Source organism: Ammospiza caudacuta, chromosome 12, assembly GCF_027887145.1.
Source record: "Ammospiza caudacuta isolate bAmmCau1 chromosome 12, bAmmCau1.pri, whole genome shotgun sequence".
Lineage (NCBI taxonomy): Eukaryota > Metazoa > Chordata > Aves > Passeriformes > Passerellidae > Ammospiza > Ammospiza caudacuta.
In genome coordinates, this window is record NC_080604.1 from 18,174,027 (window position 1) to 18,199,868 (window position 25,842).

A 25,842-nucleotide genomic window follows, 5' to 3' on the forward strand; every position below is an offset into this window, starting at 1 on the left:
TATTTCATCTGCCACAGAGCATGAGGCAGCTCTGAGGTAGTGTCTAACTTGCACTGAACAAAACCATGGAAAGTTAGCTTAAGGCAGGAAATTTAAGGTGTTCAGGAGACAGTAGGCTCACAGGAGCATGAAGTGATGGTTTGCAAGTGTTTTGCACTTGGATAAAAAAGAAATTATTTGACTTTTCCTCTCCTGATAAGCACCAGGAAGACCAGGAATGTCTTGTAACATTGGATGTGCTGACTGCTTAAATTCTGACTGTCCCTCAATAAGAGCTTGTGCTATTTAACCCCCTATAAAGGGGGAACATTCAGTACCTAAGCATACATAATTTGGTACTAGAGTAATTGCTGTAAGTTAATATAGGCTTCATAAATGTCATTGTCAATGTCTTGTGGTTGCCTTGCTGAGCTTCTGACAGAGTCTGAAATTTCTATGCAGCAAACTTCTCCAGCTCTCACATCTTATGGTCACTCGTTATCTGCAGCAGGAGGGTCAGACTTAGGAGACTGCAGCTTCTTTCCAGCCTGCAGGTTTCCTCCCCCTTCAAGTCTGTTTTTTACTCTTGCCAGTACCCTGCCTTCTGTTTAAAAGCATTAGTAATACCAAATAAAGCTAAAGACGCTTGCTATAACAACTAAGTTGTTTCCTTTTTAATCGGAGCACATGCTTATGCCAGGTTTGGCATGAAGAATCTGTGGAAGTGTTTGGTTCAGGGCACAGTAAGCTGATCATTTGTAAGAAGTAGTGCATTACATATTTTGATTTTAGTGGTACAATTTACTGGGAGGTTGGTACAAGCATTGGTAATATAATTTTTGCTTGGTTGGAGGTGGTTAGAACATAAAGACTAGGAAATAATTCTATTGCCATGTGTGTTGAATTGTGGTTTGGTCGCAGCAGTTGTCTGCAGCTAAGTGGCCATCAAAACCTTTCTTGGGGTGGCAATAAATTGTAAAAAAATCTTCTGAAAATATCAGTTTTCAAAGAGTAAAAGATGCAGCAATTATTGTGACACAGGTTTGCAGTCTGTTTCTGATTATCTTTTTGGCTGGAGAGTTGGGGTTTCTAATTGTAAGGTTAAGGAATCCTTTTTATCTATCTCTTGCCTCCTAATCCTATGCTAGACAGTATTGATTTCTGTGCCTTTTGTCTTCTGGGGAAGGAGACAATCTCTGGCTCACGCGAACATCTTGTTAGAGTCTGCTGAGGATTAGGGGGTGTGACAGTTTTCTTGCTGAGCCTTTTTATTGGGGATTTTTATGCCTGCTTTTCTGGGAGGTCTTTGAAATGTCTTTTATGTAGCAATCATTTCACTCTTTCTTTGTTGTCTCAAATGCTGAGGCTGTATTCTTCTCATCTGTTCCTGTTTATATTCCATACTAGCTGGTCATAACAGTTTAGCTTGAAACTACCATCACGCCGTGTGCTTCTGAATCACAGGAGTGTTGCTAACAGCTCTAGGACGACTGCAAATTTGAGGGTTTTTTTAGGGCATCTGAAGATTTAGCATGGTAGTTTAGTATGAAATACTGATAAAGAGGTTCCAGATGAAAAACAGTCTGGGAATTGGATTTTTCAAGCATCCTCAGCCAGGTATAGGCCCTTAAAAATGCTCCTGCTCTAATGAGAGAAGTCCCCCTTAGGGTGGTGCTCATCATTCCAGCTCTACCTGATAGGTAGGGTTGTTGTTCAGTCTTGCCTAAACTCCTACAGAAATCAATGGAAGACAAACCCATCCTGCTGCATGTCATTTCACCTTCACTGAAGAGATTAAGCCAGGAAAAAATGGCTTTTTTGAAAGTCTGGTTTTGTCCCTACTCTCATCCCTTCTCCCTGCAGTTGGTTACAGATAATTATTCAGACCAGAACCTGAACTTCTCTGAAGTCAGATGATTACTAATCCTGGCCAAAGAAATGAAGGAAACTCAGCTTTTCATAAGGTTCTTCATCTCAGTTTCAGGAAGTTATGGGTTCAGTCAATGTACTGCAATACAGGTAAAGCAGTAGATTGCTTCCTAAAATTTTTATTAAATCAATGCTTCTCTATCGTGAGCAGCTATCTTAAAACATATGGACTTCTCATATCTTTTAAAATGAGATGATATTTTTGACACTATGTAAGTTCAGGTACCAGCTGGGCAGATCCCAGATTTAAGGTTGGGCAAGGAGCCAGGGTTATGTAACCTTGCTGATAATGAAGATATGAGAGACAGGTTTCTGAGACATTCATGAGGGAAAACTGGTTGCATCGCCTTCCCCTTAGATAAGATTGCAGTAAAAATTTTGGTATTGTGACTTCATTACCAAAACTGAGGGTCTGATGTGCACAAGATGCTGTCTCCAAGTATTAATCTAGCTAAACTCTCCTTTATTTCACTCAACTGTGTATCATACCTTTGTGGAGGAAAAAGCTACCTGCATACATCCTTACTTTTTGCTGCAATAAATACTTTCCTGAGAGCTGGTTTCCGTTTTTCTCTCCCTACCAAAAATTTGCCCCATATAACAGCACTTCCCTTTGTGTACAGCCTCTCTAGCCTAATTTTTAGTGTCAAAAGCCATATTTAATACAGTTCAATTTCACACATAACCACAAACCCCATTCTTCCAGATATGGCCTCAGTTTATTTTATATCACACATCTTTTTGTTAAGGTATTTTATGCATAGCATAATATGCAATGATACGGCACTGATGTTTATCAAAATTGTTTTACACTGTACTTATTTCTATTCCTGTCTTTTGGATCAAGTACAATACAGCTGCAGATTAATACCACCTTTTAAAAATGGCTTAATGTGTTTATTTTCTTACCACATTCACTTCATCCACTAACTTGTTATATGGATTATATTTAATGGGAATCTTGTGGTACTATCAAAGGGCATTTATTTTCTATGGAAATAACAATTAAGATAACACTCAACTAATATAGTAATCAAATAAACCTGACAAATAACAAAAACTTTTTTAAAGCTGCAGAGGCATGCTAACAAATCTATTTGATCAATATATGGGATGTGAAAAAAGAGGAGACAAGATTGACTGATGAATAAAATGGAACTGACACAAATAGGCTGACAGCCAGTCGCAAGTCTCTTTAGGGCAAATGCAATTAACTTAGAATAATAGACTCAAATTTGATGGTTAGAAATGCATTTTTATTAACAATCACAGCCTGAATCATTATGCACTCTTATGAATAAAATTGTAGTTATACTGAAAGTCTGTGTATACATGTACGTACAAAAAAGCCTTGTTGAAGGGGAGCTTTATTTTTGTGACAGAATGGTTGTGTGGGATTTAAAATATAAAGCATACACAAGTATAAATCTAAATATTCAAACCAGTGATATAAAAATTACGTATTTAGTGTGCTAGTATTAATGATAAAGGCAATAAGCATCAGTCCCAGGACTGCTTGTTCTTTTGGGATGTGAAATTGCAATCAGGGATTTACAGATTTCATTCTGAGGCAGAGAAGTCATTACTAGAAACATAAGCTCATTCTCTTTACTTTAATAGCTATTTTAAATCATTCATTTAGAAAATACATTAACTATTTATTGTATAGGCAGTACGTTTCCACTGGCATTTCATTTTCATGCTTTTTTATAATCCTTTTTAGCAAATTATTTTATTAAAAGAAGATTAGAATTAGCAAAAGGATCCTACCAATTTTTGAAAATGCTACTCTTGAAGAAGAATATTTCCCATTATTAACAGGTATGCAGCATTAAAACTTTAAAGGAAGGGAAGAGATTCAATTGCTAATGTGTCCTTTTTCTTTTGACCTTCATTGCAGTGGCTGATTGCTATTTGTAAATTGCTTTCAAAATTATTAATCTCATTTAATTTCTGAATAAATACATAATCTTTTTTTTTTCCTCCCAAAAATCCTCAGGCTTTAGATATGAATAGAGCTGCCCAAAGGTTATGTTGTGGTGCAGACATCTCTTATTTGTGGGAAAAGAGAAAAAACAGCACTTAATGCAGACAAACACTACAAGGTACTAGTAAAATATAACATGAATGTGAAACCACAATACTTGCAATGCTTGGTGCTTAAATACCTTCAGAAAAAAGGTGGAATCGTACGAATTAAAAGTGCACTGGGAGTTGTTTTAATCCAGTACTCCAGGCTCATGTTTGTGGTGGACTTCTGTCTGGGCAGGGACAGGAGAGCAGCAGGACACAGAGCCCTGGTTGCCCACAGCATGAAAATCCTCACCCTGGTTCTCAGCCAGCTCCTGGGGCTGCTGAGATGGATCCAAGCAACATCCACGCTTGGCTTTCTCCACCTTGAAGGTGATTTTAAGCCTTCCCAATTCTCCAAAGTGAGAAGTGCACAGACACACTGAGGAGACAGAACACCTCCTGTCTGGTAGGGGAGAGGCTCCTGGAGACCACTGAGAACAGGGATGGTGTCTGGCTGGGAAAGAGATTTTTCTGGTAAACACCTGGTGTCTGGGGAATTTGTCTTTGATTTTCTGCCTCTAATTAGCCTTAAAGTCATTACTGTGAGGAAAAAACTTCTTGGGAACTCCAACAGTTGCTGGAGATGTTCCAGCCATTTCTTTCTCTCATAATCTACTCTAGATAGTCACCACAACACTTTGTGAACTGGCTTCTTTGAATAGCTGGCATTGCCTGTTCTTAGAGATAAGATGGATGGATCACATGCTGTTCTAGCACCACCAAACCTGGTGTGCCTAAAATGGCAAAAATCCAGTTGGTTCTGGCATGGTTGTTTTAGTTTTACCCAGAAATCATTGCAAAATATTCCAAGACTTGGCTTGCTGAAGGTGTCTCACAGATCTGCATTTAGTGTGAAAAGGAGTCTGAGTAGCTCAACTTGTGTTATCTAATTAATGTCTCCTTTGTAGACATGTTGCTGGAGATTCATGGGGAAAAAAGCTACCTTTTTGAATGTGTTGCTAGAAAAAGAATGTTCTTTGACCACGCTTACTTCACACTTTTAATGAGAAACCGGTCTTACTAAACGATGCAAAGTTACCTTAGGTAAACAGACTAAAGAGGAAAGACCAGATGCTCTCCTGATTTAGGTGGGGCAGCCTCTTTAGAGTCAGTGCACAACTGCTGTGTGGAATTGGGGCTGTGGGCTTGGTTCTAGGCTACTGGTTTTAGGTTTTAGGCTGCTGGTTTTAGGCTACTGAAACAGTGACCAGCTTCACACAGTGCTTGCTGATGTAAGAGAATGGAGGCTCAGGCCCTGCATGATGATAGACTAATTCTCCACTGATGCAATCACCCAACCAGAACAGGAATGACTCATTCCACCCATAAATATCTTGAGGCCTTTGTGTGATCATTTAAACTCGTTCACACCAACCTCATCTCATTTGCTTGAATGGCCTTTCTCCTGAGTTAGGATGATACATGAAAGAGAAAATCCAGGCCCTTAAAAATAAAATCATAATTAGTTTCTCTTAATAGTGGCTCTATTAAAAGAAGTCAGATCTTCAAAAAGTATATTAGCAAAAGACAATGTATCTAAGTATACTGGGATTATTTTTCCTAACTCAGCAGCCACAGGTTTGTTGCTGATGTTTCATACTTGCAATAGGTGTCTATTGGCATTTATATTCCACATTTTTTATATTGCTTTCTTAGAAATTATTTTGTTCAAAGAAGATTAGAACTACCAAACCGTAATTACCATATCTTGAAAACACTTATCCTGAAAAAGATATTTCTCCCCAGCACCTGCCACTTTTGCTCCACTGTATCTTAAACCTGCTCTAGTTCTGAACTCTGATTTCACTGTTTCATGCTCCCAAAATATTAAAAGATTACATTCCCCATCGGTTTACACTTTCCTCAGTTTTTACCTTCTACAAATAAGGCTTGGCCAAAATGTTCTTGATGAAATAAAAATACTTTTGCTTTGCTTTCTGTTCACCTCATCCTCGAGCAGGTGCCAGGCAATCTGCGGCAGCTCTTCTGCTACCTGAGAAATATTCAGATATAGAAACACCAGGCCAGCCTCTGTTGTCACAGCATGGAAAGCCAAAAATAGATGACATGAGAACATACTTCTTCCAATGAAAATTTTTGCAGCTATGCGAGTTCTTCAGATAAGCAGGTTTTAGTGCTGGAAGAGAACAGTGTTGGAATGAAGAATCTAGAATGTACATTTATGATATAAAAATATAGTCTGTGTAATATAGGCTTAATTAGATTGGGATGGGCATATTTGAATATTCCTTCTTCCTGTGGTGAAGAATTGTGGCAACAGCTGCTCTTCCATGTTAGGTATATGTTTGCTCCTATTAGTATGGTTGGAAAGCCACAAAATAAGTAAGTTTCTTCCTAAAGCCATATTTGTAACATATTTAGTTTGCTCTTCCCTGCTTTGCAGTGTGATTCAGGCTGGGTTGCACAGACATCATCTTGTCTTAGGGCCACTGGCATGGGGAATGATGGAATATTTTAAAGCTGAGGAATAGTGCCTAAAAGGATTACAGGTCATGCAGATGCAAAGGATCTCAGTACAGCTAGACCCAGCCTTCATGGCATGAAAATCTCTGTGGGCTAAATCCTTAGGTGTTTTCCCTCTTATTTCTCCTTAAACATCATTAAGTGACAGTGCCTGAAACGCTTCCTAGGGCAGAGCATTGACTAATCATCCTTGCTTGGAAAATATTTCCCTAACATTCAAGCTGTGTTTCATTCTTTTCCCCCAACGAGCACAAGGGCAGGTGTCCCACTGTGAAAGTGGAAAGTTATAGAATGGGTTAGTAATTCCAAGTGGAGTAAAGAAGTCAGCACTGCAGATTCTTCAAAACTTGATATTTCTGGAATAATTTGTTTCCTCCTGGTCTTGGTGGTGCTGCTTACTTGTGCTTTTCTTCACAGCAAAGGGTCACATTTTGTTCCCTCATGTGGTTTTCCTTTAAATCAAATTATCCTTAAAGACACCCAAGGCAATTGCAATTTCAGTTAGGATCTAAGTATGTTTGATGGATATCTTATTTATAATGGGCAGTGTCAGTGGTGCTGGGACAAGGGCTTGATTCTGCTTTAGCTTTTATGACAATGCTAATAAAGTTCCCTGTTTCCCAGATAACATGTAACAGCCCCGTTACTGCAGCGCAAAATTATGGTTAAGACTCAGCTGGTGGTTATTGTCCTGTAAATGTTCAGCATATTTCAGTGGTGCATTAGCACAAAGTTGCTATGAGGAGTGACTGGTGATTTCTGCCATGGCCAGAAATCTGTCACACTAAATGCTCAGTGCAGATACAGGTGAAACGTTTCTGTCCCTGAAAACTTGAGGTCTACACAGGCAGCTGAACTGTGGTGATTTTACAGGTGATAAGCTGCAATGTGGACACAGATTTATTTTTTCTGAAGAACACAAAAGCAGCTCAGGTTAAGTCAGGTACAAAACTGTGTTCATTTGAGTGCTAAATGGATAATGAAGAGTCTGTTTTTTCTCCAGTTTTAAATAGTGTCAGCTATAGCCTTTATCCTCTCTATTGCTTAAAGACCCTTGCTTCATTTTCTGCTGTCATCAGGGAAAGAACTACGTTGATTCACCTTCTAGGTGCCTTTCCAGCTGTGTATGGTGTGTATTTTTAATTCCTTTAGGTTCAGTTTGAATTGTTCATAGAACACTTACGTAATTTCAGTGAAGGTTCTAATGTTCTCCCAAGAGAAGGTGAATTTGTGAGGGTTGTCATTATGCTCCTTTTCAAACAGCCTTTCCCAAAATTTCAAGGAAGGAAAACCACAAAATTGCACTAAAATGGCAAAAAACACCTATATAAAATGTTGCTTTCTTGTGAAAATAAGCAAAAACACTCTAAGTACCTTGGAACTCGGAGTAGTCTGTGGAGCTCTGTGATTTTTGGGAACAGGCTAGCCCAGCACAATTATCCTCTCTGTCTGGAGCTCACAGAACCCCTGTCAGTAATTTTTCCTCCAGAGGGATTTATTCTTTGCTGCATTAGTGAACGCAGTCAAACCCCAACACATCAGCAGAGAGCCCTGTCTCTAAATCTAGGTGCTTGCTGCTACCCGAAAGCCAAAGGGAGTTTTGCCATCCTCTTTGATGAAAGCAGGAACAAGCCCTTTATTTGCAACTTAAAGCAAGTAGGTTAGAATTATGAAGAATGATTATTTAAAATAGCAATGATGTAATATCAGTGTCAATTCCATTATTTTAACAGATGTAAATTTGCTCTGCTCTTGAACTCTGGTGAATTTTAATGGCAATATTAAAGAGATACTATTAAGACTACTTAAAAGAACTATTTGTAAAAAGTGTCTCCAGTTAGGGGGGGGAAAAAGTTTAAATTGCTTTTTTATTCAGTCTGCACAATTATTTATTGAAGGGTTTTGTATATTACAAATTAATATGCATTAGAAGCTGAAAAGATCACACAATAATTCCAGTAGTCATTGAATATGGGAGAGCTTGCACTGTTTAGACAAAGCAAATAGAGTCTTTATCCAGCTGGAGTTTAGGCAGTCTTCACCATAGTGAAAATAAGGATTTTATAATGTACATTATGGGCAATGTAGATGAAGAAAGCAGTTTAAAATCAGCTGCTTAAATAACTGTAATGTAAATTTACATACATTCCAAGGCAAGAGCCATGCCAACAACTCCAGTGTTGTACCTGGCTAATGGTGGCTGCTGTCTCTGCCCTGGCAGTCCAAGGGAATCCTGGATTTGGAAGTAATTACAAGATTCAGATCTAATTTTTAACAAAATTCCACTGGGGACACTGATGGGAGAAGGAGGGCAGAGGGACCAGTTCTGGAGTGAGACCCTTAAAATTTATGTGAAAAGCTGTGAACATCTGCCTCAAAAATGTTTATTTTCGGGAGTGAAAGTTTAGTTTTACATTCAATTCTAGGGCTTCAGTTGAGAGCTGATAAAATGAAATGTAATATTTTGAACAGGCTGGTATTGCACAAACAAGGTTATCACAGGCCAGAAATGTAGGTGTTGCCACTTTTTATTTTTTAAGAGTGATAAAGCAACAGAACGTGAGATTGAGAATCAGGGAAAGCCAGAGTCTAACAATTCAGTACTGGAATTTTTATTAAGGACTCATTTATCTCATTAAAGTCAATGTCAGTCCTTTGTGATTTTTACCTCATCTACAGCTATTAATTTTGGGTGCTAAAATTATTTCTGTTTATTTCTTGGCTATATCCAGCGTTCATTAAGAGGTGCTGGGCACTGGAAACTGCAGTCAAGGGTCTCAGCTACCCATAAAGCTGGATATTTAGAATATTTAAGTATTACATATACCTAAAGCAATCACACTTCTAAGTAATTGCTTCACCTCCACTCCTATTAATCACCTTCATGGAGCAAATAGGCTGCTTTAGTGGTTAAGTGCTGAAAAGGATTTGAGAACCTCAAGTGAAAAGTAAAAATTTGTCAGGTTGTTTTACCTCATAAGGGAAAACAAGGTGCCTGAGCAAAGCTGGACTTTGTGAATCATTTCACCTCACAACTGTTTCTTCTGAATAAAGTCTGGGAATGCATTCTTGGAAGAATTCAGCTTTGATCCTGGAGGAAATATCTTTTTCCACTAGTTTTTATTTCCTTTTCTTGCTGCACACAAACTTGACTTACAGAGGGCAAATCCATCAAACTTTCTCTGATTTTCCTTTGGGAGGTGAATCAGGCTTCATCTTCAAGTGACAGTCTTTCAATTGTGCAAAAAATGTCTTTAATTCTGTAAAAGCCACCTAGCTGAGAACTCCAGGCTGACCTAGTGGGGCAGGAGAGAAGGTGCAGTGGAAATTTGACTGCGGCATCTGTGTAAACTCACAGACAGACAGATTTAGACATCACTGCATGTAAACACAGTCTCCAAGGGTGGAAAGAGCTGTTTTCTGTCAATGAAGGCACACCACAGCTAACTTTTTAAAAATTTTCTCTGAATATAACAAGATTTTCTATATTATGCAACAACCCAAGCTGATCAGCTGCTCAAGGTGCATCTCCTTGGCCACCAGGTCACCCTGGCTGTGACAGGACTGACCCAGGGCAGAGGGGTCAGGGCAGCCTCTTTGCATCACAGCTGACCCAAGCAGCTCCAGCTCAGCACAAACCTTTAAAGCACAGCCTAATACAGCCCAACAAGCAAGGCTTGGGAGAGTTTCCCTGCCAGAACTCAAACCCTGTGCTGCCAGTTTGCTTGTAACTTATTGGTACGGTCTACACAGTGCTCTTGAGATTAATAAATATATAATCCCATATCCCATTACCACGCCGTGTTTGAAACGCTTGCCATTAACAAAACACAGCACAAGCAGGTAAAAATATCAATGCATCTCATTAGTGGGGGGAGAATGGAAAATATGTATTATATAAATGCCAAGTTTTGGGCTCGTGGGAGAAGTTTAGGGGGGTGGGGTGGGGAATGTATTTCTCCAGGTGGTCTCAAGTGGAAGGATAGAGTTTCTTGACTACACCAACAATTAGAAACAGTGCAACACTACAGCCAAGATGTGGCCTCTAATCAAAAACCAAGGCATTCTTCATCTTCTATCAGAAGCAGACTCAGCAGCAGGCCTAAGCACAAGGCTAACTTCAGGCATATGAGTAATTCTGGTGACTCTGCTCTTGAAATCTTGGCCTAAAGAATCATATCTGATGCTTTCATTTTGTCAGCATCTGCATGGGTTGTTTTGGGTTGCACAGCAACCTGCAGTGTCCTGTGCTCTGATTTTCTTCAGCAATAATAGAAAACTTGAGTGTGACAGGAATGAAGGTGGAGCTGAAGTAGGGGGGGATTGAAGCCTTGGGAAAAGTAATACCCACGGCCTGAAAACCAAACAGACCAAGCTGCTCAAATCTTTGAGTGGCAACATCTTTTTCTCTCATTTTATAGGAATGCTGGGGACTGAAGTCAACACTGCAAAATTCTGGGAGAGGAACACTGACAATATTAATTTCAGTGAGCAGCTTCTGTTCTCTAGGTTTTCACGGCTGATCCTCTGCTAAAACACCTAAGCCTGGGCATAGAAAAGCAGATATTTAATTTGTGTTTTGGGTCTGGGAGGGACCTTGGTAGCTGCTGCACTCTGCTTGAAAGATGAGGTTCAGATGGACCAAAGTCCTTTTATCCTTGTAAGGTTGAGCGCATGGCAGAGGGATGGGCACAAGATGGTCTTTTTAAGGTTGCTTCCATCTCAAAATATTCTGTAGCTCTAAGTAGATCAGAAGCTCTTTTTTTACTTTTTAGGCTGAAAACAATCAAATCCATAATTCATAATTTTTCAGGGAAGCAGCTCCACTTGGTGTAGATTTAAAGGATATAATACACCTCTTCTTGGATAAACACAAGCAGGTAGTAAATCCTAACAGGTTTCCTACCATCGTTTAGGATACCTTAGGCAAAACCTGGAGCACCAGTTTTTTACCTGGGATCTTTCTAACTCTCTCTTAATGCAGTGTTTCTGGAAAGTTCTTCATGGCGGAAAAAAAGAAAAACAGCCAAAGAAATTAGAAGCTTGGAATGGGAGGTCTGTTGGTTTTGTGCTCTCATAAATTGCCTGCAAAGCACATGTGGCTGCTGAAGGGCTGTGCTGGGGGGAGAATTCCCCTGGCCCAGCAGCACCACATGTTCCTGCTTGTCCACGTGCAGCTCGACAGTGGATCGCATAACGCTGTCAGTGCCAGCTGCCCATCCCTGGGGGCTCCAGAACTGTAAATGGAAGTGGGCAAAAAGCCTCCCAGAGGCACAGCACTACCTATGGGAGCAGGAATGCCTGAGCCAGCTGCCCAAGCCTTGGTAGTCAAGGCCACAAGACAGGTGGCCATGCCTGGCCCAGGGCTCTGAGCTTGTCCCAGGCTCAGGCCTGGAGCCTGGATGTCTGGCAGGGTGGTGAAGGGGTCACTGGGGGTGGTTTGGGGGCTGAGGGGAGGCTGGGGAAGTGCTGTGCCCTGCAGACCTAAGGGCAGGCTCCTTGTAGGGTGCTCACCGTAACTGGGGCTCTCAAATGCCCTTGCTGGCATTGCGCTGAAAAATCATTCTGTGAGCAGAAGGGGCACGTGGTGTGTGCACAGCTAAGATTCTACTGTTATTTGATTAACACTAGTTATTAGTTTAGTTCGTTTATGTATCAACAGTTTAACTGAGAAAAGTCTGGACTTTATAATCTTTATAATACATTATAATATATATAATCAAGCTCTTGTACAATCCTTGCCCAGCTTTTCCAATACCTACACTCTGTGTGATGTTGTGCTCACCCTCCCCATGTGTGATGTCCCATCCCACGGGGCGTCCTGAAGCTCCTGCCGTGCTTCCACCTTGTCCATCCTCCTCCCTGTCCCTGGGCAGCCCAGGCAATGCCTACCCAAGGGGATCCAGTAGGAAATGGGGGCATTTCAGAGCCAGCAGGGATGGCTGGCTGTCAAGGTGTGACCTTGAGAGACCACCCCTGCAAGGCTCAGCAGCAGGAGAACGTGAGGGAGAAATTTTGGGCAGGCAGGATGAGAGTCAAGGGAAGATTAGGTTAGATGTGGCCCAAATGACACTGCCTAGGCATGTGCACCATTTGTTTTCCCAGAGCTGATGAAGATGCACATTTGTAGTCCAATCATCCATTGCTCAGTGCTCTGCCAAGTTCTTGTTTTATGAAAATGTACAGAGATAAAAAAACCCAACTTGGGAAAACTATGGCATTGTACATATAAATCTGTTTTATTCTGTGTGAAATTTAACTGTAATGATCTTAATGATTTATGTAAAGTGAAATATTGGGTTTTCCTTTTTCTTTCTCTTTTAGCCCTGGTCTCACACAGGCATATTAATGATTATTTGTCAAAGTCACACTGTTTGCTTACAAGGTACGAAGGCTTTTTAGACACTATAATGACAGCTTTTGATTCACTTGATAATATTTAGAATAAGCCATAAAAGCCAATCTCTGAACGAACAGACCGCTTTTATTGGCTTTTAGTGCTATTACTGCTATCATAAGTGGTAAATTGGCCTAATGCAAGTAATACTGCTGTGTCATACTGTAAAAACCACTGCTGAGATTTTATATTTTACTTATTTTTCTTGAAAAAATTTCAAGGCATGGAGACTGTACTATCCTTCTACAAGTATTGGTGATTCCCTCCAAGGCAGAGCTGGGGAAGCTTCCACTGCTGTTTGGAATTTCTTTGCTCACGAATTACCATTTCTGATGGAACAGGGCTGATCATAAACTTGGGGACCAAGAGTGTGAAGTGAATATCTTCCTAAAGCTCATGGGCTACTTATTTATTTAAATCATAAATAAACTAGGAAAAGAAAAAAAGGTTGCTTAGCTGGAAGCTGAATTGCATATAGTTCAAATACTTTATGCTAGATTTTATGTGCCTTGTTTTATAATAGCAATAGTAGTTTTTTTAAATAGTAAGCACTTAAAATATCTGCTGACAATAAATTTGGTCACCACGTCATCTAGCCAGAATGACTACCAGGTGCCATAATTGCTTTTTCCTATGATTCCCTTGGCTTTCTTCCCCTAATCTCATCATCTCTTATATTGTTTTACCCACTCCTGGAGTAAGCATGGACTTCAGAGCTTCAAAATAAACCTACAACTTTTTTCTTTCAATAAGGAAATTTGTTTTTTTAGTATTTATAGATGAGGGAAACTGTTGAGAAAGTGAAACTGAAGAGACTTGAATTGACTTTTGAGTTTTCATTCTTTTATCTTCCCTCTTCTTCCTCTTTGCTCATGAACTTTCATAGTAGATATATTTCAGTGATTCTTGTTTGAAGGGGGAAAGTGTAGTGGGTTTTAAATTTAGTTAGCACTTGAATATTCTGAAGGCAAATAAAACTTCATCATGGTATACTGTGTGGTTATTAAAAAACTAGTGACAGGGAAGTCTGAGTAATAATCAACAACTTAACTTGGATGCATGTTTGAATAATTATTCATATTCAATATGCTGTAGGAACAGGAAGAATCATATTCCAATTTAAATTCTGGCATCCAAGCGTTTGTGGATACATGAAAGCATTTTGGCACAAGTTTTAGTTGCCATGGGCATGTAGCTAAACACAATTTTTGGTGCTAGAAGGGTTTAACTTCTGTTTAAGACAACTATATTTACAAAGATCGCAAAGCAGAAAGTTCTCTAAATCTGATGTCTGAGTTTTCTTAAGTTGGAAGGTACTGATTTGACCTGTACCTTACTCTGAAGAACTCAAGTGGTTCTATTTACCCAAAATCTACACTTCCTTTGAGTTGCAGGTGCAGTGATATAAGCAGAGAGTGTTCCTAGTTGCATCTCTGCTGCAGCACCATCTCCTTCCATTTGAAGCTGCTTGCAGACATATTTATATATAATTTTTATAGCAAGAAGAACATAATCTGTCAGTAATCAGTTCTCTCATGTCTCAACAATATCATGGCAATGCTTGTTTTTCTGTAGAGCACTGCAGTGAGTGGTGCATCTACTTCTCTGTATCTGGAGCCCACTGATGTATTCAGGGAGAAGTTTTTCTTCCTGGGCATATTTCTGTGCTGTGTGTATTCATTTATATGTGAGAGAAGACAACATTATCATGTTTAACTGCTGCAATCATAAGCACATTAAGTAGACAGATAATAAACAATCCATCTGAATTTATGATTAAGTTAATTGTGTCTGTGTTTTTCTAATGTGTTTATTCAGATTAAAGACTGAAATTAGAATGAGACTATATAATCAAGAGACCCTAAGAGACTGTTTGACTCCTATAAAATAAAAATTAATTTAGTTTAGGAGGGTAACAAAGATCTCTGCAACACTGAAATATCACTTAGGGGGCTAAGAGGCCTTGTGCAATTCTCTCCAAAGAGATGAATCTCAGGAGTAGTAGGAGTTATTAAGGAGCTCAGCTGACACTGGGGGCTTCAGCACCTCATTTTTGTGTGTGCCCTTCTGTCCAGCAAGCAGCAGACTCCCAGGTTCAACCTTCTGCACAGTGCTTTCAGAGGGTCAGGCACCTGGGGCTCAAAAGGTGAGGAGATGGGGAGGAAACAAGGAATTAAAGTTGGATTGGGTGTTGAATCTCAACGATTTTCCACTTTTTACTGATAGCTGAACACTTTCCCTGACAGAATTAGAGCCATCCCTTGACTCAGGTGTCCTTCCCTGTCTCTGGAGCAATGAGCTTTAGGTGGTCAGTGCATTCAGGGACACTTGGGGATCCTCAAACCCTGATATTGCACAGAGTGTCTGATATCTGGGGATGAGAGCCTTCTTCTGGAAGGTGTGAATCTGAGCACTCTTCTATGTTCATGTGCCCTGAGCCCAGACCTGAAGTCCCAGATCTAATCACCAAGCTGTTCTGAGGAAGGGTTTGTGTCCAGGATTTTATTTCTGATCACTTAGAGCAGTCACTTTTAATATCTCTTTCCATTTGCACATAGTTCTAAATACTCATTTAAAAATACTTGGAAAATAATTCTGTTGAATCTCAGCTAACAAGAAATATTTAAACTAATTTAACTTCTGATTGTTTTCTCTGTAATATCTTTCAAAAACAGTAGACCACCAGCCTGCCCAATATTTAGCCCATCCACACAGCATTTTGTCTTCAGTACTTACAAGCAGTTGTATTTTAGAGAATGGTAGGAAATCTTCAGTCAGATGAGGGAAGGGCTATTTTTTTTTCATAATCTAATTATATTTAATGTCAATATTTCGTTGAGCTGCTCCAACAATAAGGATTTTTCTACACCTCTGTATGACTGTGACTGCCAGTTTGGCTCCACATAGCCATGTGTAATCTCCCAGGCCTATAAAACACTTCCTGAGAACTGGCTGTAAATAATCTATCATTATTCTGCCTTCTAACTCAAATCAGGCCTGCATAGTTTTTGTTGTGATGGGCTTGCACCGTCTCAGATCTACCAGTCCAGTTTGGCATTTGACCCTTTCCTCTATGGACCGAGGTGGTAAAATGAGCCCTGGCTTTGTTCCTCCTGCTGCAGTGATGCCCTGAGATGATTTCTGCTATCTATTCTTAACCATATTGGGACAAATCAGATTTTTTGCAAGGCAGTACAGCTCTGTTGCTTTAATGGAATTATTCATCTCTTTGACACTGACCCTTAGGCTAAGATTTTCCATGCACCAGTTTGCCATCTTAAATAGCAAGTGCTGTGGAGGCCCTTGGACATGTGGGCGCTGCTTTAATGTTTGAGATATGCAACAACTAAAGAGTGTCTTTAGTGTTATTTCATGTTTTGTTCTACTGACACAATAATGGGCAAAATTCTGAATATTTTGCCCAAGTACAGCAAAGAATAGAGTTGGTCTGGAACACTTCCAGTAGTGAACGCAGCAATACATTCAGGTATTCCCCAGCACTGGCACTTGAATGAAAGAAACTTTTCCTTTGTAGAACAAATTTACTTCAGGCAATCAAACCTAGATAAACATTCATATATTCGTAAACATTCATATATTTTTATAATAGCTATCCAGGATATCCCCACAGAGGACCATGGCTTTAAACCTTTAAAACTTTAACACTATCACCCAGAGAAATACCCATGTCTTTACTGTACATCCAAAGTCCTACATCTTCAGGGATCTTCCAGCTCAAAGGTCAAGGACCCCTCAGTTTATAACGTTGTCATTAGGAGTGGTGAGCTGGGACCATTGCAGATTTCATATACTCCCTCTCCATTGGAAGAGTCTTTAAATCTGCTGTTTTACAACTTAAAGGAAGGGTTGTCTTTATTAATTCATTTGATCATAGTCCTGAAGCTGACAAGGCATCTTCCAGGAATTTGAGCCCCCTGGGATCCTTGTCATCAGTTTTTAAATGTGCTCTTTTTTTGTGTGTGTGGTGTTCTTATCTGGAACCCGTCTGCTTGGATTAGAACATTCATCTGAGAAGCATTTGGCATTTTCTGTTACATGAAACTGAGAAGTCTTTCTTTGCTATCAGTCTTCTATAAAGCTTTTCAATGCAATGACTTAATTCAGGCTGAAAGAAGAGAGTGAAAAAAGCTTCTGGACCCAAGTCAGCAAAATTCAGGAAACAAGTGTCCAAGCTTGTATGTAAAATTGCGTTCAGTGACTTGTGAAATTTTAGGAAGAAATTCTAAAAATGTCGTTTAATTCCCTAAATGAAGGGATGCAAGTCAGATCAAAACACTCCGCTGAGAATAGTCTCAGCAAAAGTAAAAGCCTTGTACTTTTACTCCAGTCCTCCCAAACCAGGGATAAAACTGGAAGGTTGTAAAAACTGGGAAATTCCCTGGGTGTCTCCAGGACAATTGTCCTTCTGCAATACCAGTCTTGTGGCATTGTGTTCTTCCCACTTTATTAATGCTTATAAAAGTCTCTTCAAGCCCCTGGGTAAACGGGAGAGTAGTGTTCTTGCAAAAAGACATTTTTGATGGCTGCCCTATAGAAAGGTTTTCCCCTTATCCCAGGACCAGGCTGTGGGAAGTTTTGGTGAATTCAGGAATAGTCTGCTCCTGTGTTGGGATGTACCAAAAAAAAATGTGGCCCAGTCTCACCCAATGGGACTAATACCTAATGGAATAAGGTATTATTGTAATAATGCCACTACAGCCAGATCTATGATATAAGTAAATCTCTCTTTTCATATGAAATGTAGTCCTTTTAAGGGGTGAAATATAATCCTGAACAGAGGCTCTATTTACCACTTAAGCCCTATTTTATGGTTTAAGTGCTGACCTTGCACTGACCCTCAGTACTGGGCTGAATTTCACCCTACAGCAAAAAATCTGCTGGCTGGAGCAGTGGATTAAAGAAATTGGGGCTAGACTTTTTACTATTTGCAAGACAATGAAAACAGGCTCATTTTAGACAAAAATGTTTCTGATTTATGAGAATTTTAGTGCAAAAAGGGGCTATTTTGGAGAAAGTCTTGAGATTAGACTTTCAGTTATATTTTTGGCAAGAGAGCAAGGAAGCCATTTCATTAACTTTTCACTGGAAGTTATATATGGAGGGCATTTGTGTACACAGCTGGGCAGCATAAAACAGGAGGGCTTTGTGTGAAAATATCCTGAAATGAAATTTCATTTCTGTGTGACTTGGATCTGCGTTCCTGGGCTGCCGTGGCCAGTTTGGGATGAAACCATGGGAGGGCAGTGTGAGGCCCTCAAACATTTTTTTTCCCCCTCGTGTTTGCAGTGGATGCAGAAATAGCGAACAGACCACTGTGGTCCCTGTGCAAAATCAGTGTCACCTTTTATAGCTTTGTGTCCGTCAGATAAGCTCCCGCCTGCTCCCACGTTCCCATCTGGCTGCAATCACCGAGTGATACCGAGAGATTTGTTTGCAAGGAGCTCCAAAAGCCACATGCTGAGGCTGGTGTGAGTTTAGCTCTGCTTTGACCCCCCTCCTTTCCCAGCAGATGGCTGCTGATCTGGCCCTAAATCACTGCCATGGTGCAAGGAGCCACTGGCCCGTGGGGAAAGGCAGGGCTGTGGATGTGTTGGGTGAGGTGGGACCATCCCAGAGTCATTCCTGGGGTGCTGCTCATCCTTGAGTGCTGCCTTTCTAAAGGCAGGTTTTGTGTGGCTTCCAGATTTTTACAGGACCCTCTAATGTTGCGTTAGTGGCCCCGAGATTCTTGTTTGGGGTGTGAAGATCTGCTTGTTGCTCATCGAATCACAGACTTATAGAATGGTTTGGGTTGGAAGGGACCTCTAAGGGACCTCATGCTCCTGCCATGATCACGGACACATTTCACTGTCCCAGATTGCTCCAAGCTCCATAAAACCTGGCCTTGGACACTTCCAGGGAAGGGGCTGCCACAGCTGCTCTGGGCACACTGTGCCATGGCCTCACCACCCTCGCGGGGAAGAATTTCTTCCTAATGTCTAATTTAAATCTCTCCTTTTTATTTTATTTTATTTTATTTTTAATTTTAAAAAACTTGCCACTTTTTCTGTCACTCTCTCTCCATGGAATCTTGTGGGTGCATGAAGCAGGTGGGGATGCAAGGCCTTGCAGAGGACATTTCTCAAATATTATCTTCAAGTTATATTGGCTGTTCTTTATTTATATGTGTCATATTCTAGGCATTTATGTTATTTTGTGCATGTCAGGGCAAAATGTGCATAAGTGGGGAAAGCACATGCACTGAGGATTCCTGCTCCAGTTTTCCATAGCAGATAGATAATTTTTGAAGTGCTTCTTTGCTAATGAACCCATGTTTCACTCTGCCCTGATGTTTTGTTGGCACTGACATGAGGATCTCTGTATCTCCATCCAAAACCAACTCCCATCACCAGCAGCTCCCCTTTTCCTCCCATGGGAGGAAGAAAGCACCAATAACTGTCTCCCCTCCTACACAAAACAGGAGTCATTGTCTGGTTTTGCTGCTATATCCCAGGCTTTCCTTGGGTTGGTTCACATCAGTGTTGAGGTCACAGCTGCCTTTTCTCCATGCTCATTCATACAATTTCTGCTTGATTTGCATGTGATGGTCTGATGCATACCCTCCAGATGCAGGGTTTCTCATCTGTTGTGTGATCTTTAGAAATAAATAGTCCTGAAGAACATTCCATACTATCAGAAAACATTTCTGGTGTATATATTCCTTACCCTGAGACATCTTGGAATAGGACTCTAAACATTTCACCATCTTTGTTCTCACTTTCATCCCTGGAAGTCTTTCATGCTATCCACATCTAGACTTCAATGCTAAATGCCTCAAGAGATAGAGATGTTTTGGGACTTTTTAAAGTCTAAGCTAACCTAGAAAACACATTTAACACTCTTCTCCCCTGTTTACATTCTGATTATTATTTAATTATGGTTCTACATTCTGCAGGTACTGTAGAGGACCCTTCGCCAGTAAAAGGCTTGTAGTACAAGGAAAAAAAGAAAAGGGAAGGATAAATTTGTCATTGTCCTATAAAAAAAAATATAGACCAAGGCCAAAATTATGATTTCCCAGACTGTGCTGACTTGTGCAACATTTTTGTCCCTGTGTCATCTTTAACTGCCATCAGTTTCCTGGTGCACCCCTGGCAGGGGTGTGAGGGCACATCAGTGGGTAAAAATGACTTATTTAGAGGCAGATCTGAACTGTTTGTACTCTTCCTGCTGATAAGATACAAGCCTGGATGCCCAGCCTACTGTTTTTCTCTAATACTTCTGACAAGGCTGGTTTGGTTTCTGTTTTGCTTTGGGAAAGTTCTCCCTCAGAACAAGGCTTTGATTTCTGCTCTTAGAGGGTTCATGACAGAAGTAAATTATCTTGTTCCAAGGAAGAGTAGAAGATAAATAACTGGCAGCCAGATCAAAATCCCTCTGCCCTGATTAAACAGTTTCTAATGCTGAAAGACAACAAAAATGTATAGATACCTTATTTTGCTGTTGACCCACTGTACAACCAGTCTATGAGCTTTTACTTTGCAAAGCATTAGGAAAAAACTGAAGTCTAGGAAAGACAGTAAAACCACAGCCTAGTTGTTTATTTCTGATACTATGTGGTTCATGATTGTTTCTTTTAGAAGGAACAAATAATCGATACAAAACCATGAATAAAAATAACTTTTCTTTAACACTGGATGCTAAAAGAACATATAGTCTTCTTACTGTGCCTGATGGAAACAGTACAAGTCTGTTCTCCACAATTCTTTGTTTATTGGAATGCCTGAAATCTATACATGAGGTATTTTTAAAACATTTAAACATAGAAGTTAAGCTTCTGCTCCAGACAATTTGTTTCACCATATTCTAAAATCCCAGTGCATACCACAGAAGTGCTTGAAGCAAAGAAACAACAACAATTTTTTTTAAAAACAAACTTCAATTTAAGATAAAATAATTTCCATATTCTTATTTCAAGGAAAACTTGCTTTCCTCATGAGACACATTCAGTTATTGACTCAGCTGCTGTAGGAGATGTTCAAGGCCCAATTCTGCTTGGTGGCACTTTGGAAAGGAGAAGTGCCAATAGTCAACACTTGGCTCTTTCTGAGAGATTGTAGCTCTTCCAAGCACAGAACAATCAAAATGCTGCTAATGATACTGAAAATCTGCATAGGGGTCTCTGCATAGGAACTGGAGGAATCAAAGCTTGTGAAGTAGCCTAGCTAAGTGCAATGAGCTCAGGTAGCATGCAGCTGTGAGGGACACACCTGGCTCCTGGAGGAGCTCTGGACCGGAGGGTAAATCACAATATGGGACTCTGAGGGCCCTGCCATCACTCTTACCCTGCTCAGAGACGTGGTAAAATCCTTTGGACTTTTATATCCCTTTGCAGAGTTGCAGATCTCTTGTGTTTTACTCTCTAGTGATGGAATAAATACTCAATTCAGTTACATGTTTGCTGTTTGCTCACTCAGATTTATGCCTCTCTGGGACACTCAAACTGCAAAGTTTCTGCTTGCTGAGTTGTTGTTGAAGTGAACTGACCCCTTGCAAGCAGAGGACTTTGGGTGTCCAGCCAAGCCAAGTTTGCAGGCTGGTCACTGAGCCCTGCTCCAGTGGGAGCTTTTCATTCTGTGCAAATGCTGCAAAAACATGGAAGGCTGCAAGGCAGGGACATTAATTCAAGACTGCTTTGCTGCAAACACTTTTGCAACTAAAAAATCTAACGTACATCCAATGACATGAGCTTAAAATAGTGATGCACATCTTACAGGTGACATAACAGTGGCTATAAATGTGCCTTTTGCCCAACACTGCCATGGTTGGCATTTTCAAAATATGAGGTCACTTGTTGAGTCTTCCCAAAATGATATTTTTAGGATTAGAATGCAACTGTTCTCATTAAAAAGCATAATTTGTACCCAGCCATGGACATTTAAATTCTATCTTGTGCATCTTGAAAGCTTACTCTTGGAACTTCTATTTAATTCAAATCCTACTTGTCTGTAATGAATCCAATAAAGGGATTCTGCTATGACCAACAAATTTGCATGAAGATGTAATAAGCTGTGTTCTAACTTAGCAAATCAAATTTTTTCATCAAGAAATATATCCTAAGAAGATTCCTTCTTTATGGGTAGAAACAATAAGGAAATCTTTGCCATTTTTTCTTTTTTTTTTTTTTTTTTTTTTAAACAGCTTAAAAATAGAATGTAGTATTTGAAATACTGTATTTGTTGCAAATTAGCTACATAACACCATTTCTTTTTCATCCTTTTAAACCTGAAAGGTCCCCATGCTTGGCTTTTATGACTTTTATGACTTGTCTACATTTGAGGGTCTATGTTTCTGTGCATCCAAAGCCCTGACAACTGATATTATCTTATTCTAAAATAAGACACTGCCAAATCTCAAGGTTCAGGCTTGATCTTTACTCATGGTTGAGAAAATAATTATTAATAATATTAATCCAATTCAGTAGCTGTTTTAGTTACTAAAAACTTTTCATCAAAAGTAAGATGATCATCCATACTTAGAGGTCAGGTCAAATGAAACTTTCCCAGGTATGCAAGGACATTAGAAAAGGGAGCTTTCAGATTACTTTAAAATTTGATAATTTAGGCCTTTCTGTACCTAAAGAAATTGAATGTGCGTATTGAGCAGAAGTCAAGCTATGAAATTTTTATGGTAGAAATTTCAGGCCCTATTCAAGCCTATAGGCTATGTTCTGCCTTTTTTTTTTTTAAGAAAAAGAGAAATGTCTGAACACAAACCAGTAACTAATAACTCAAAGTAACTTACCTTTTTTCAGCCAAGAAATATTTTGCTTTTCATGTTCAAAACTTTCAGCTGCTTTGATTTTTACCTTGTCTGTCTTGTCCTCTGACATCTGTGGGAGAGAAAAGAATTTGAGGGTGTCAAGTTCTCGTAAAGAAAGTTTGACAGAGAAAGATGTTCTCTGTTTAGGTTCCTGCCATAATAAATTGTGCATACTTACACAGACACTTTTTTCTCCTGCAGATTATTGATACTACATAATATCTGAGCCGTTGAATTTATGTTCTGTCCCTAAATGCTTTATCAATATTACATGGTTGCTGTTTGCAGAGGGATGCTTTTGTAATGTAACTATAAATTACATTATGAAATAAATTATAAGCTCAAAGCATGGTGGTAATAGATAAACACATAACACACAGAATAGGTACAGTCAGGATGGGGAGGAGGCATCCAGGCTGCCTGTTTGTTGTGGCTCAAAGTTGCTGTAAAGCCCGCTGTCAGAGAGCTATAATTATATGAATAGTAATAAATATTTATAAAGGCGACTTGAACAAAGTGTAACCCCCCAAAAATAAAACCTTTACTGCCACTTGCACCAATTTATTTGCTGCAGAATCCCGAACAAGTCCCGGTACCTGAGGGCATTACGTGCACAGCCCCTGCACTGTGCCTTGTGCTAGGAATAAGATTAGGCAGCCTGGGCTTCTCCTAACTGCAGTCAGTGGAAATAGAAGGCAGCGATCTCAAGCATTTCTGGTTTTACCTGTCTCTCCCACCTGGGCACAGAGCAGCAGGGTTCAGGCGCCGAGCAGAGCAGCCTTTGGCCGGATCCCTGGCCGGCTGTTGGTGTCCAGCATCCCCACACTCAGCAAAGCGAAAGGATGAGCAGTGCACTGCCTGCCTGCCTGCTGTGTGGTGCCAGATTTGTCTGGCTGCCAGCATCAGCCAACTTGCTGCTGAAGGTTTGGGGCTTTTTCTCTCTCTCCCCCCACCACCCTCGTTGTTGTTTGCATTCGCTTCCAGAGCTGGGGAGGGAAGGAGGAGGGTAATGAGTATCCCAGCAGTATTGGAGTGATTTAAAGAAAAATATCAGAAGCTTTTCAAATAGGAAAAAAATTGGCTTGGGAATGTTATTACTGCAGTTCATAACCCAGTGAATCTGTGAGAGGAGGAAGAAAATAAAAAGGGAACCAGGAAATTAATAGCAACAAATCAGATAAATGTGCCACGGTTTGGGCTAAATATAAGTTGAGATACTGAAGGATATAGAAATTAGACACTAAATATCTATTTACAGCTATCACTTTGGCAGAGGAATGGTCTCAGCCGGTGGGGAGCTGAGTGTTGTGACCCTCCCAGCTCAGCCCTTCCCTCTGGTTCCATGGGGCTGAGTGGTCCCTGATGGGGACAGCACAAGGCTGGGTGGGCTTGACACCAACACAGGGGCAGGGGACCACCTGGGTGGGCTTTGCCACACCTTGAAGGCACCACAAAGTTCAGTTTGTTAGTTGGTTTAGAAAATTCTCTTGCCACAGTTGCCAGCAATATTGCTCTGCTGGTAGTAAGAGTAGGATGAAGCCTAAAGAGAACAAGTTTTTAGGGTGCTCAGGCATTTAATCTTTTCATATAGGACAAAAAAAGTCACTCTGCTTCCCAGAACTGAGTTTTGAAAGGGTTGTTTGTGGAGTACACGCAGAATTACTCATTTATCATAGTTTTTAAGTGATATTTACAAAATTTCAAGCAACATTTGTCACCAGATACTATAATCCAGGATTCCAGTGCTTAAGTGTGGCCAATAAATAATAACATATTCCCTTTGTTATGACAATTATCTTCCTCTATTCTACCATCACATGTCATTCTTGCTAGAAAAAAAATGTTTTCTTTCTTTTCTTTTTAAATCTCCTGCGCCAACCTGAGATTCTTCTACCATCTTTAGCTAATTGTGAACTACATTCTAAGGGCCTACTTACCTGTCCAAATTGCAATGATTAGTCTTGCATGGTTTGAAAACCTATTTTAAACAGGGTACTTCAAAACAATTGCAATCATGGTGGGGGAAAACTCTAGGGGTAGTATTTTAAGATCTTTGTTCCATTCTCCTTGGATGCAGCTTTGGGAATTATGTATTTTCAATTGCAGTTCCTCATTCTCCAAGAAACACCTATTCTCCCATGTTGTTTCATCTGCAATGTTTTAAATGTACCAGTGATGCTGGTTCTTCAGCTGGATTTTCCAGGCTGTGGAGCTCTTGGTGGATCCTAATAAAATAATCTGGACTCCACACAGAGCAGTTTGAACCTCTCTGATTGTAGCTTGGATCTAGTGCTACTCTGCATTTCAGAAGCCACTGTTTAAAATGAAGATATGGGTGGTTTCCAAACTAAACTAGAGTGAAAGCTCCCTAGTTCATCTGGCACATCCTCGCTGTTTTTCTGGAGGTTTTAACAAAATCCTAATGCCTCTCCCAAAGAAAGTAAAACAGATGAGGAGAAAGCCCTTGTAAAACCACAGACCTGAAAACTGCTGTGGCTTGAGATAACAGCCCCTGAAGTCTTGTCCTTCAGGGGTTTTGTCACTTAAATTCTCTTTGAAGGCAGCAGGAGCCAGGACTGAGCCTGGACTGAGCCTCCAGAACGTGAGCAGCCAGTGGTGCTTGAAGACAGCTGAATGTATCCCCCAAACCTTGAGAAATACCAATTTATCAACACCAAGCCAACACAGACAACACTTTCCATCGGGTTTTATCCATTTTTATTTGAGCATTAACCAAGGTAAAGCAGATTTGTGCTCTGAGATGTTCTCTTCACCTGCTGCCCTGAGATGCCCTGCGGGACCCCCAAGTGTTGGTAGCTTGCAAACCTGCAGAAGTTACTGAACATGAAATAACCCACCAGTCAGCTAGGAAAACATTAAATAACTTTCTTACTCTTTGTACTCTCCATTACTGATATTCAATTAATTGTCCTGATGTTTTTCAGTCCAGGAATATTAAATGTAACCTTTCATGATCTTGATCAGCTCCAGTTTTCTACTGAGACATGTTCCTGTGTGCTATTTTTTGCTTCATTTAATTAAGTTATTTTGGATAAATGCATCAATATTTCTGTTTCCTAATCAATCTTAAAGTAGTTAGAGGAAAGGCAACCTTGCCATACATCCTCAGTAATGCCAGGTTTTGCAAAGGAGGAAAA

The 25,842-nt window shown here is 40.1% G+C and overlaps 1 protein-coding gene across 1 annotated transcript in view; it reads right to left on the minus strand.

The window, feature by feature from the left end:
• The window catches only part of MDFIC2 (MyoD family inhibitor domain containing 2), a 41,228-nt gene extending 18,474 nt beyond the window's left edge, over positions 1-22,754 (minus strand). The window contains exon 1 of the mRNA XM_058813136.1: positions 22,667-22,754. Within this exon, the coding sequence (XP_058669119.1) occupies positions 22,667-22,754 (88 nt within the window). The remainder of the gene's footprint in view (positions 1-22,666) is intronic.
• Positions 22,755-25,842: the final 3,088 nt, after the last annotated feature.